Source organism: Mugil cephalus, chromosome 2, assembly GCF_022458985.1.
Source record: "Mugil cephalus isolate CIBA_MC_2020 chromosome 2, CIBA_Mcephalus_1.1, whole genome shotgun sequence".
In the NCBI taxonomy this organism is placed as follows: domain Eukaryota; kingdom Metazoa; phylum Chordata; class Actinopteri; order Mugiliformes; family Mugilidae; genus Mugil; species Mugil cephalus.
The window spans coordinates 11,194,476-11,207,974 of NC_061771.1; the positions used below are offsets into that span (position 1 = coordinate 11,194,476).

Consider the following 13,499-nt stretch of genomic DNA (forward strand, 5'->3'; position numbering starts at 1 on the left):
GTTTTGTATAATTTATATCTATATATTATAATCTATCTATCTACGTGTCTGTGTCTCTGTCTAAAAAGAAAAGTCAAAATCAGCTTTATTGTCAATTCTTCCATGTGTGCAGCACATATAGAGGATTGAAATTGGGCTGCTCTAAGACTCACAGTGCAACAAGTTAAACACTAAACTAGAAATGTAAACATCTGAGATAAAAAATAAAAAATAAGGTCAATGAATACAAAAATTACTGAAAGCTGGTTAATGTTAGTGGTTGTTTGTTGTGGCCGCCATGATGGGCCAAACTTCAAAATCAAACTTTATGTATATAGTGCTTTTCAGACATAAGAAATGCATCCCATTTTTGTGGTGTTTCTAATATGTGGAATAAAATCAAGCTCAGAGTCGAAAAGGACGAAACTGAGTGGCTTCATGGTATGAGCAGTGGGAGAAAGATGGCTACCAGTATGCAAGCACCAAAAGCCACACCATCAAACACACCTTTGCATGAGATGCGGGACCAAGTTTTCTGTTCCATCTTAGTGGAAGAGCTCTTTGATGTGAGCTAAGTAAGTAAGTCTTGGTGATTTCTGCTTCTACGGATGTGTTCGAGGTCTTTCAGTACTGCCTTGCAGACCTTTTTGTTGTACTTGAAGTCCATGCAGAAGTCTTCGTAGGCAGCAAGTCCCTCCATCGTCTGGTTGACCAGGCGCTCGATCTGGGCGGTCCAATCCCCTCGCCCTAGGTGTTGGAGAACGTTACACTTGGACAACATTTTCGTCGTCAGCAGAGTGATAAACATTCTTAGTTGTTTTTTATCTTAAGACTCAGATACAGACTAGAGTTGTAGAGGCCAGACTCTGGACTGGACTGTGGGCCTGTTAGCTGCTCCAGCAGGATGGTTTCAGATCCAGGAGCTTTGTCGTCCTGGAGCCAGAGGAGACTACCTTGGAGGGTGACGGCGTTACAAAGGGGTGGGGATGATGTGCTCCTGTTGTGTCCATGTTGTGGCCTGTTCTTTCCGTGATGTTGAGTAGGACTCAAACCCAGGATGAGGACCATGCCGGAACAAACACGGGACTCAGAAGTTCAGGCTGCAAAAAGCAAGGGGCACAAAATGCCAAGACAGGAGGTTCATATCTGGAAAGCAGGACACAAACAGTTCAAATGATAAACCTGAGCAGAGTTCAGGCTGGCTGAAGCTGCCTGGCAAACACCACAACATGGGCTGCTCCACAGACGTAAACTGAAGACTGGTCCCGAATGAGTGGACACAGGTTAGTCCAGCAGGCAGATGGGCTAGAAGACTGCAGTCAACAGAGGATGGCCCAAAAGAGAGCTGGATCAGCTGAATGTTGCTTTCACTCCACGTCGAAGATACGCAGGCTCTGCTGTAAAGATGGGCATTTTGATTTGGTTTGTTGGCTGGAGAAGAAACTTCCAAATTCCATACTTAATTGTGGGCTATGATTTGGACTAATTTCAGGTTAAAATGTAAAAATATGCGTGACTTAAAAAGGAGGAGTGAGACAAGATAAGTGTAATGTAAAAGAGAGGTCATACGCGTCGTGCCAGAAATAATACAAACAGGATGTTGGTGTCAACGGCAAAGGAAACCACATTTCTGCTCTCCGTAACCACCTTCGTCTCACGCTCCTTCCTCCTCTTTTCGCTCTGTTGCTCCTTCTGTCTTCAAATAACAGCGTTTTTGTTGTACTGCTTCAAAGACAACACATCAGGTCTAAGACAAGTTGGCTGCATCATTTTATTGAAATTCAAATAACAATATAGTTCATAATATGAATAGTTAATAATAATAACAATAATACAATCAAGACATTTTAGTAAGGTTTTTCTTACATGTTGTTTAAAATTTTTCTCAGTTTGATCGCTGATTATCTTTTGTATTTATGTACAGGGATTTTAGGTTTCTACAGTAACACACCTTGCTTCACAGAAAGACTGGAAGAAGAGGGAACTGCTGGCCAAACTAAAACGTGAAAAACACACAGTACCTGAAAAGCTGTGGTGAAACCACGTATATATGAGAATAAGTGTTTTCTATGTTGCTCCTTTTGGATGTTATGTTAAAACACTGGCTTGTACTGTGGCATTTTAGTGAAAGAACATGAGCCAACTCCTGCTGCTGGAGTTAACAATTCAACCAAAAAAAGTTATCTGTAAAAAAATAGATTATGAACAAATTATAGAGATTAAAGACGACTGTTACCCTCCACAGAGTGGTCGACCAATAAAGACCACTCCAAGAGCAAGTTGCGAAATGAGAGTGGCTAAAAAAATTTTGGGATCTCCTTGAAAATTTATATCATGGCTGAAATAAATTTTTTTGGGAACATTCTTGTGAGAAGAACATCAAGTCCTTGCCTCCATTCATTATCAATGTATATAACATGACATGTTCCATAAAGATAGTATTTACAAAAAAAATGTGATGGATCTCAGGGCTTAGCCCAAGGATGGCTGCTGCAGTTTCATTATCATGAACAATTTGAATATGCGGTGAATGTCACATTGTACAGCTAAGTGAATAGGGTTAGAGAACATTGAACAACCACAGTAGAGCAGCAAGGACAAACACACTGTTCTGTAAAAGGAACATTTCAAAAGAATTGTTAGAGAAGCACAAATGACTGATTTGGAGCAGCGTCCATTTCGAGGTCCTGACACTAATTCTGGAAACGTTTCATTGCTGTTATTGCTGCACACGGTGGTCTACGACATCATTGAGAAACAGTCGCACGCAGAGAAGCACATGTGGAGGCCACGTGACATGAATGACGATGAAGGGGAAGAGGCATGTCAGAAGCTGAAGCCGCTGTTCCTGTTTGACGAAGGCTCTCTGCTGTTACTGACTACCAGGCGCTCCAGAGCTGATTTGACAACACAGAAGAGAAAACACATTTAGCATATATATGTGTCTGTGTGTGTGTGTGTATATATATATATGTATGGAGTTCATGAAACAAAATTTTGTGTGTATTACCAGGGTAAGACAGTCTGTTCTCTCCATCATTGTTTACAACAGCAGTTTTCCCCCGCTGGTAAGACACTAACAGAGACATAAACAGATAACACACATCATTTTTTGTGTGAGTCCCCTTCCCTGCAACAAATCCCATGTGCAAACCCACACTTAACAATTTTCAAATCGATCTATGAGTACGGTTCTGCCGTGGATGATGACATTTTGTTATGGATTATTTCTGCAGAGTGCAGCAGATGAATGTGGGTCTGGACAGTGGAAAAGTGTGGAGTACACAGTAAAATCAGCACCACCAAATTAACACCGTAAGAGTTGATCTTGACACTTTTTCGAGTGTTTGTACCTTTACATTTGACTCTTCTTGTAGTTAAATTTAACACTGCCTAACACCAACCAGTGGTAGTTTTGTAACACTTTTATGTAGTAGGACTGTTTTTGAACTACACAACATTTGAACTACGCAACAATTATAAGATGTCAATACAATTCTTATATAATCCTACAAAAAAATACTTGGAAAATACACTTTACTAAAATAAAAAGGTAGTCATGTTTGGCAGTGCAAAAACATTTATTTTCAAACTTGCACCACAAATATTAGAACATGCAACAGTAAGGCACAGTGTAGCGTTAGCACCACTGTAGCACGCTAGCTAGCAACTCCGAACAATTAGCATCATCTTATCACGTTTTATATCTATGGTTGCAAAGTGCATGACTCGTCTCACTCAGACAAAACGACAAACCAAACGTACCGTTTAACGCCATTGCTCACTTTCCATGTCACAGTGAGGCCAGGCATGCATGCTAACCTCTAGCTCATTAAGCAGGTGTTTGGGTGGTTAGTAACAGCACGACGAGTAAAGTTTCCGTGGCTCACCGCTGCAAAATGACTTTGGGTGCCCGAAGAGTAATGGGGAGGAGGGGGGATTCTTAAATGGGGGAGTTTAGAGTAAGAAGTTAAATTTAAATATTTACACCTAGAGGTTTGATTTAGTGACACTTCCTTTTTACAGTCGGTTTTGACTACAGCTATTTATGGACTGAGAGTTAATTATAATGGGTTAACTCTACCCAGAGTATAATTAACTCTACTAGTGTATGTCTAGTTTAACACCAAGAATTCATCTCATCTTCCTTTCCGCTTAATCCTCACTAGGGTCCTGGTGGTTACTGGAGTCTATCCCAGCTGGCACCGGGCGAGAGGCGGGGTACACCCTGGACAGGTCGCCAGCCTATCTCAGGGTCAACACTGACACATTCGCACTCACACACACACACACACCAACAACTCAACTCTTCTCAATTTGCTGTGTACGATCACAACATTTATAGAAAGAAAGTACATGCGTGACTCACCACTGTGGCTCTGGGTAGGCCCGATCCAGCGATTCTGCCTCTTATCTGATACTGAACATTAACAACACATGCATGTCAGCAATACAGCCAGCTATTTCACAGTAGAAAGTTGTTGTGTTCATAGGTGACAAAATGACACATTTTTTTACTTGCTACAATACAAGTCATAGTGTTTCTGTGGACATGAGTTAAGATGGCACATAATATTAAAATAATTCAAAAGACTAGACTGGCCCTCATCAACTATCAAAAACTTGTCTTTTTTAATTTATTTATTAATTATTAATTATTTACAGACATTTTCAGACAGATTTAATGCTCATATGAAGAGAAGAGAAACAAAGACAAGGCAAACTTGATCTCGATATTTCATTTTTGCAATTGGAGTAGAGTAGAAAACTCACAGCTGTAACTTAAATTTAGAATTATTGTTGTTTATGAGGCGCTAAATTTTACCTCACAATCTAAGATAGCGCCGACTTGATTTGCTGCAAAATTTAGACAAAGGTCTGTTATTCCTAATGAAATCTGCTGCTGGCTCTGCAGTGGTTACAATGAGATAAATATAGTTTATATCTAGGGTATATCTGACACTTAACCTGGTGTCAGAGTCTAAATCGATAATTTGGTACGAGGCTAATGGGACTTTTTTTTTTTAAGTCGCATTTTTGAACCTAGTTGTTCTTGTTAATAAATATCACCTTGCATTAAGTAAGTAACCTCCTCCATCTTCTTTAATTTAGAGAAATGACATTTCCTCTACAACCAGTCACACAGTGAGAGGCTCCAGAAGAAAACCAGTAGACTGTTTTTCAGCTGCAGCATTAAGGTAATGCTGTGAATGTGGACCAGCATCATCCTGTGGTTAAGTGACTAACCAGAACTTAGCATTGACAGCTAGCTTAGTCTGTTAGTTAACTAGCATTGCAGTAAGTACTGTCCAAATTAGCTATGTTGAACTACATCCACAGCTAACTGGTCAGCTGGTGGTGATTTCTCAGCTGTGAATGGTACTCAAACTAAACGTGGTTAGGAGTGGAACTGGAAATGGCCTTGTATGTATACGTGACACACGTCGGTGTGTGGTCCATGGGGTCAAAACTGCTAACTCTTAGTTAACTAGCTGAGTCAAAGAAAGAGCAAATTAAATAATGTGACGCTAGTGGAGGTCCTTTTATTCGTATGTCTGTTCTCCATGGTTAAGGTTAGAATAGCAGCTTTACATTTAATTGTCAGCCTTTCTTTGTTTTATCCTCTTCTTCTTCTTTTTTAAATTTTATTTATTTATTTATTTTTTGTTTGTTTTACTCACAGGGCTAAAACTTATTTTGAATCATGTGCCAGTGTCATACTGGCTCTTTCGCTCTCTCTCATCCTCTGTGTGTGTGCATGTACTCACGTTTCCTCTGCAGAGCTTGTACGGTGGGTCTGGTGAACCGGATCAGTAAAAGGAGAATCAGCACACAGGCGAGCAAAGCTGTCACAACTTTGTAGGTGTGCAGCTGCCCCTTAAGATCTGGGGGCTTCTCAACTGTAAAGATAGATAGATAGATAGATAGATAGATAGATAGATAGATAGATAGATAGATAGATAGATTAGTTTCTAAAACCGTCACTGAACCCGTCACCCATTTACAATTAGAAATTTGCTAATTATAGCCATACTTATTTAGACAGTGCTCCAACATGACCCAGATTTTTTTTTTTTTTTTTTGCAGCATTAGTGTATCTTTAAATAACACCTCACCTACTATTATACAGAGCATCACAGACTGCTGATTCTAAAATGTCAAACCACAACAGGACATGAAATTGACTCACACACACATCCACAGAAGAGCAGTAACGCACACAGATGGTAGACTTACCTGTGGATTTGACTGTCAGTACATTGCACCGATAGCTGCGTTGTCCCATGTCTATGTCATATCCCTCCATTTCTTCGCCTTTGCCAAACTCCAGTGGGTCATTACAGCCTTTCTTTTTTTGATAAAAATACTTTTCAAAATTTTTCTGCCTAGCCTTTATCTCCCGACTGTAACAAACAGCTAAGGGGGGGGTGTAATTGTAGGGAAAATTCATGACTATGTGCACATTCCCTTCACACTGTTTTGTCCAGATGACTATGAAGAGTCCCAGGAGAGGTGGAAATATTGTGGGTGTGGGGGGACGTTTGGTCAATTTAGTGGTCCTTGCAGTGGTACTCAGGGTGGTACTGGGCCCCGCAGTCGCAGTGGAGTTACTCCCTGGTGTTGTCGTTGCTGCTTCTAGGGGACAGACATCAGTTATTATGGAAAACAGATGGATGATCACGCTGGTCAAAAATAACCTGCAAATCTGTGAAGAGTGTTAGTCTTGTTCATCAACTGATGAGTCTGCAACATACAATGAAAATGAAAACAAAACACATCTTGACGTCTCATTAGAGCCTTTTTGTCTTTCACAGCAGAAGACGGTTCTCTGAGTAATTTAAATCCAGTTGTGCCCCCGGAGGTACTGACATTGGGATGACAGCGGACAGCGGTTCAAAATAAAACTGATTGATAAATCCTCTGAAAATGTATCAAAACCAACGTAGCCGTTCCTGCAATGTGTGGAACAGAAAGTGCAGATACAGTACGTGCGTTTAAACGTCCTCAATGTACTCAAGTAAAATAAGTATAGTAACATAATTTTATGATTTGATGCAAAGATAAATAGATTTAATATTTTAGACAACTTGAAACTAATTTATTTGATTTATTCAGTCCACTCATTTTAGAAGTAATATCCGTCGACCCTACTAAAGCTAGCTATATGGCTTGAAACCGCTAATGTGTTTATTAGATCCGTGTGAGTGAAAGCTTGATTATTCTCATTTTTAACAACGTACTATGAGGAATGGTTTATAAAAGGTTTATATAAGACCTTTTATGAAATATATTTAGTTTTTTTAACCTAAATTCTGTGTTTAAACCTAAATTCTGCTTTAATAATTATTATGTTGTTGTGTGCATAGTAAGGATGAAAGAAAATCGTTTTTACGTATTTTTACGTTTTACGTCGATCCCTTCTCAAAGATGTTCATTTCCTCATCTCAGTTCCCTAAAGAACGGATAAAGTTTTTAAAGTTGGTATGCCGCCTCGCATTTTTTATTTGGAAATACATTCTACGAAACTGTACTGGACATAGTGTGTATAAATATATACTGAACGTATTTGTCAGGGCCTGCACAAGAATTAACAATATATTTCTTCACAAAGGCTTCACGATCATACTTTGTTATAATTATTACAGGAGGGTACGAGAAGTAAAAAAAAAAAAAGAAGAAGGTAGACTACCTAAGTGTGAGCGGCAGTAGTCCAGAGGCGCATTTCTCAAAAGTGAACACTACTTACTGGCAGAGGACATTACACGCAGCTGACAAATGCAGCATCGTGTTTCACATTATGACTGTAACATTTTCAGGTCGTACAGTACTGACAAGCTCAGGTCTAGGTAACAATTTAGTTTATAAATAGTGAATTTTAATAAGTGAAACAACTCTGATTTGGCAGAGGAAATCACGACGGCTATCTGTGTCGGGAGTGTGACCAGTCAATGATGGAGGGAAGCATAACACTCAGTTTACCATGAAAGAAAATGTAAGCGTCATTACAGAAAACATCTACATATCTGACAATGGAATGATAATCATTGCTCTCATCTACTGGTGAGAACAACACAATACGCATTGGATATATACAGTTGTACTGTTCCCGTCAAACAGGGTTAGAAATGTACAAACAGCAAAACCGGCAGTCAGTGTAGGGCAGTGAGTGTCATGCTTTATGACAGATAATCACGGTTTAACCCGTACAATGTGTCTTAATAACTCAGCCATTGTTTTGTTTATCTTGCAGATGTGTTTAATTGTGTCCATTCCCCTCTTTCACTTCACTCAGTATAACACAGAACCCGATCTTACGTGCGCTGTGGTGTGGAGCCACAGAGATAATCCGTGTTTTAAGTAGAAGCTGTTTTCTTACAAAACGGTGAAACGGCGGTTCCCCGGTGAAAGCACAAGTTTTTCTCTGAGAGCTTTTCAAATGTCACTTTTTCATTTTCTGAACACCACAAACCCATTCCTATTCAGCGCCGCTCTGTGGGGGTGGTGGCAAGTTTCAGCGGAGCAGATTTCAAAGCCTCCGCACACATACCTGAAACTATCCCCACGACTCGACACCACTGTGGGGAAGAGTGTGTTTGTTTTTGAATCTCTTTTTTTTCTTTTTTTGTTGTTGTTTTTCTTGTGGTCAGCAGTCAGTTTTGTGAAGTTCTCCCTATTTTTTTTTTGTTTGTTTTTAGTTGACGTTTTTTTAGCTCATTTTCGTAACTATATATTTGAGAACGTACACACACTGAACAAACACAACGATGAAAAAAAAGTATTTTGTATTTGAATTACATTCCTTTCAGTATGTCAAATAAAAAGTTCATACATCTGAAAAAGCTGTAGCTTTAAATGTGTTCAGTGTAGGAGAGATATCAACCCAACACAACTATTACTATTAAAGAAGAGACAAAAATAAAAAAATAAAAAATTTATAGTTGAGTTTTTTGTAGTCGTAGTTTAATATGTAATTGTGTAACATATCGCTTTTGTGTTAATAATCATGGTTTGGTGTAAAACAGATCTACCAAACACCAGTAATTCGTAACGCACGAGAACAACGCAAAAGTGACCCCAACACAACAAGACACAAACTGTTTTCGTCCTCAGATCAGTGTTACTTGTTATCACCCTGGCAGCTGTTACAATGCTGAAAATGCTGATCTAAGCCTGCAGTGTTTTTTAAAAAATCCTCAGTGAATAAATAATCAGACTTTAGAGTTACGGGGTCAGTTCTTTATACCTGGAAAACAACTCACACTAAAAAAGCACAATTTGTGAGAGAGAAATGTTTCTAAAGAGATGTCATTTATGCACATGTAAGTGCTTGTCAGCGATCAATAAACGGGTGAACAGAATGTTTTTAAAGCTGCACAATGATAAGATGGGAAATGTTTGTCAGCTCCAAACACTGAACAAGACGCGCTGTCTGACGGACTCTGTAGGAGGTGACACGCCTCAGAGAGATGCTCTACTCACAGTTTGAATTCTGCTTATGACAAATAATAAATAACACAATCTAGGAATATGAATGTTTTTTTTTCTTGCTGTGCAGCACCAGGCACTCATTTGACTATTTTTCACATATTTGTCGAGCTGGTCCAGGTGTGTTTTTCTAAGTAAAAGCTTATTTGACTTTTATTAATACGAGAGTCATCAGGGTGAAATTTTAAACTGTGTTCTGTGACTTGCACACTTACTTTAAATACACTATAAGTGTATTTTCAGTGTCACATGTTCTAAATTAATGCTGTTTTTTTTTTTATTATTCAGTTTTTTGCAAAGTTCAATCAGTGAATAAAAAATTAAACATAGATACTCAGTGTGCAGTCTGCCTGCTTTCCAGAATTTTGACCTAAGTTCTTAGTCGCTTCATTACATGAATCTTCGTAGTGACTCAGGAAGCACTGCCCGAGGCCTCCATTAGATCCTTCTTCTTTCACTGGCTGCTAAAACAGACCTAGTTTATTGGTTTTCCTATTTTCATTGAAAGATTGATTAAGCAACTCTAAATATAATTTTAAATAAGAACTGAGATTTAGGAGTTAATATCTTCAAACTAGACAAAAAATGTAATAAACATTTATTATTATTATTATTGTTATTAATAATAATAATATAACAACAAATGTCAATACATATATATATATATATAAGCGGATTTTTTTAAAAAAAAATACTGATTATAAATTCAATTCCCATATGTACCTACAGTGAAATAGTCTAATCGCAGAGTGCATCTAGCGCTTAACAAGATTATATATATTTGAGGAGAAAACAAACTTAAAATAAAACCTTTATGTCTTTATATTATATTACGTTCACCAGAAGATATTACGTTTGAGCAGTGTAATGACCACTCTTGTTCTCCTCTTATTTTTTTTTTGACTCCAGCATCAGGGTCCTGGTGATATTTGGAAAGTTGTGTAACAAAAATGCGCAATATCCCAAAAAGTAATACAGTATACGTCCATCCTTAACATGCTGATAGTGGTTAGTGGGAGTGTAAGCGCAGCTGGTTAACAGGTAAATATGCACTGTTGACCATAAAGATGGAATAAAGTATTTTGTTCCCTCTTCTCCTGGAATGATTGTGACTATGTGATTTATTCTGGACGTGTACATCTTCTCACAACTTCATTGATCAGTCTCTTCCAATCATATAACTGATGTGTATAAATACGACTAAATAGAGAAATGTATCAGAAATCTAAATGATTTCAACTTCATGGGCGACAGTGTAGATCACAGGTGCCAAACATACGGGTCACGGGCCAAAAATGGGTCAGCAGAGGGTCTGACCTGGTCCGCAGCATGAATTTGCAAAGAGTGAAAATTACATAGAAGACTGTAACGCTTCAGTGAAAATTACTGCTAGCCCTAATTTGTCCACTGTCTTAGTCAGAGAAGTGGACGGAGAACGACACCCAGGACCGAACAATAGACAGCAAAAGGCCACTTATTTACACACTTATTTTTAAGAATTCTTTTTTGAAGATTAGTTCATTAAATGTAAACAGTCTCCTAATTAAATTGTTCTACTTTGCACTACGAAACATGGGAAAAGTCTGAATTGTTATTTATGAGTTATTATGTTATTGTTTTACTGGTCCGACCCGTTTGAGATCAAATTAGACTGTATGTGGCCCCCGAACTAAAATGAGCTTGACACCACTGGTGTAGATAAAGAGTTGCGGGGTACTAATGAGAAAAGCAGCCTTTGGCCCGTAAGGTCATAGGTTCACACGTCCACGGCTGAGGTGACTCGAGTAAGCACCCAGGGCCCAAACCCGTCCCACTAGTCCCACTAGTGATAGTCCACTGCTCCAAGCTTACAAGCTTACTCTGCTGTGTCAATACGTGGATGAGTTAAACGCAGAGAAAGAATTTCCACGAGGCATCAGTAGTTATTATTATGCGGATGTACACAGACGGAGTGAAACAACAAAACAAAAATGCTCGTGTCGTTTGAACTCCAAACGAGTGAAAATGCAAAACAGTCGTCCAAACATCAAGTGAAGCAAATAAAAATATCCAAAGACGGAAGATTTTCTAAACTCCCTCCAGAACTGCAGTGCATCGACTAAACTGCCTAAACAATGAGTCAGAGGACGAGTTCTTTCAGATCTGAATAATACTAATAAAAAAAACTTATTCCATGTCTTTGATCTTCCTCGTACGTTTGCCTGTATTTTATTTCGCATCACGTATTTCACATGATCCGTTTTTTCCGTTCTAGTAAATGTCTATCTTAAAACCAGCTGAAGTGCTGCTCGTGTTGACTGGCTGGCGGATTTTATTCCGTCCTCGATAAACCCATCACTTTTGAACGTCGTTCTTACTCTCTTTGCCCGTAAAGGCCCGTTTGACATGACTCTGTGTCTAAACATGATGGATAAATAAGGATGCCTTGCAAATGTGTTTTTTTTTTTGTGTGTGTGTGTGGCAGGAAATGAGAAAACAAATGAAAAAAAAAAGTGCAACAAAAAAGTGTGATTTGTGAAGCCTTGGGGTCTATCACAGAGAGCTTTTTGCACTGTGGGTGTGCAACATTTCTCATACTACACAACACATCACAGTAGCTCAGTGGTTCTTACGCTTTTCTGTCAAACCCACAAAACACTCAGGTTTATTCTGTCTTGTCCATACTGAGTCCACGGTGCATGTGTGGTGATAACAGGAACGCATCAACACAGTTTTCATCCCAAGCCTTTCAACCTAAACTGGAGTCGTTTTTCTAGATGTTTTTTTTTTATCTGGTCCTCCTCTGCAGAGATCTACACTTACGTTCTACAAACAGATTTCAGAATGTGAGCGTTTCCCCCCCGTGTGTTAGATTTCTTTTATTGTCTCGTCTTCCATTGCTGTCTAGTTCAATGCTAGAGGAAGGAAGTCTGTTCTGATGCATGTAAGCGAAAGGAGATGAAGGTAGACGTGATCTCACGGACCTGAATCCGGGTTCCTGCGCTTTTCGTGCTATGCTAATGACGGTCATAACACGGCCTTTCCTCTGTCACCATTGATCTCCTCATTAAACTATTTACAAAGAAGTGTGAAAGTACGTATTCTACGTTTGGGGAGCACGTACGATGTGCTCTGTCGCTCTGGTTCCGCTGAGGAGCATGGTGAGACAGTTTTGAATGAGTTTTTAAGACTTTTCTATCAATTTGACCCGAACTTAGGGTGTGAAGGAGCTTCTTCTCCTTCTCCTTCTTCTGGTTTTGCATGTTGCCAGGAATGGGGAAATGACAGTACAGCTACAGTACGTGAGGTTACTCCAGTCTTACTCACCTAATATAAAGACGAGATGGACCAGGTGGACCAGTCCGAACTGTCACTGAATTAAGACAGTCATTTGCAGAACTGTGGCTGCATTTCTATAGGAGATCGACTTTAGTTTGAAAGGTTCTGGTGAAGGTAGAGTTTCAGAGCTTAAGTTCCCTGAGGACATAGACCAGTAGGGATTTAAACCAGTGACCCTGCAGTCCCAAGGATGCTTCCCTGACCATTAGTCCACAGTTGTCTCTAAACTCCCCCTAGAATAGGATTGTCATGTAAGCTCTCGTACAAAATAGACACCTCATCGTATTAACAATTACATTCTCGCGTCCAACATTTATCTCCTTTGTTGTGTATATGACTTAGTTAGTTCGTTTAGTTCAGGATGTCTTTGTGTCCTAGTGGTTGGGGCCAACTTCCCACTGCCCACTCCCTCTACCCGTCAGTATTCAGTATTAGGCAGAATGAATGCAGACTCACCAGGAAAAGTCACAAGCAAAAGAGCTGAGATCACAACCAGGCCGGCGTCCATCACAGAATCAGTGTGAGACAAGCAGGGGAAGAAGACAGACAGACAAAAGAGCCGATGACACAAATCATGTCAAGACGCCAACAACAGAAAAACTGATGTGAGAGGAAACCGTGCAGAGGTGTAACCACCCCGTATAGCCCCACCCCCCGCCCGACTTTTCTCCATACAGTGAATCACTTCATCCCTGAACTGCTGCTGCCGCCGCCGC

At 39.5% G+C, this 13,499-nt stretch overlaps 1 protein-coding gene across 2 annotated transcripts; it reads right to left on the reverse strand.

The window, feature by feature from the left end:
• Positions 1-1,725: 1,725 nt before the first annotated feature.
• On the reverse strand, positions 1,726-13,410 carry LOC125000972. 2 transcript variants are annotated; one of them, XM_047576793.1, is made up of 6 exons: positions 13,240-13,410; positions 6,217-6,615; positions 5,748-5,879; positions 4,349-4,399; positions 2,990-3,055; positions 1,726-2,876 (listed from the first exon to the last, which is right to left on the reverse strand). In XM_047576793.1, the coding sequence occupies exons 1-6, from the start codon at positions 13,289-13,291 to the stop codon at positions 2,806-2,808; spliced, it is 771 nt and encodes a 256-aa protein (XP_047432749.1). In that variant the 5' UTR covers positions 13,292-13,410; the 3' UTR covers positions 1,726-2,805. The 2 variants fall into 2 exon arrangements, with proteins under 2 accessions (XP_047432749.1, XP_047432759.1); XM_047576803.1 differs by having other exon boundaries at positions 6,217-6,612; positions 13,240-13,399.
• Between the last annotated feature and the right edge of the window lie 89 nt (positions 13,411-13,499).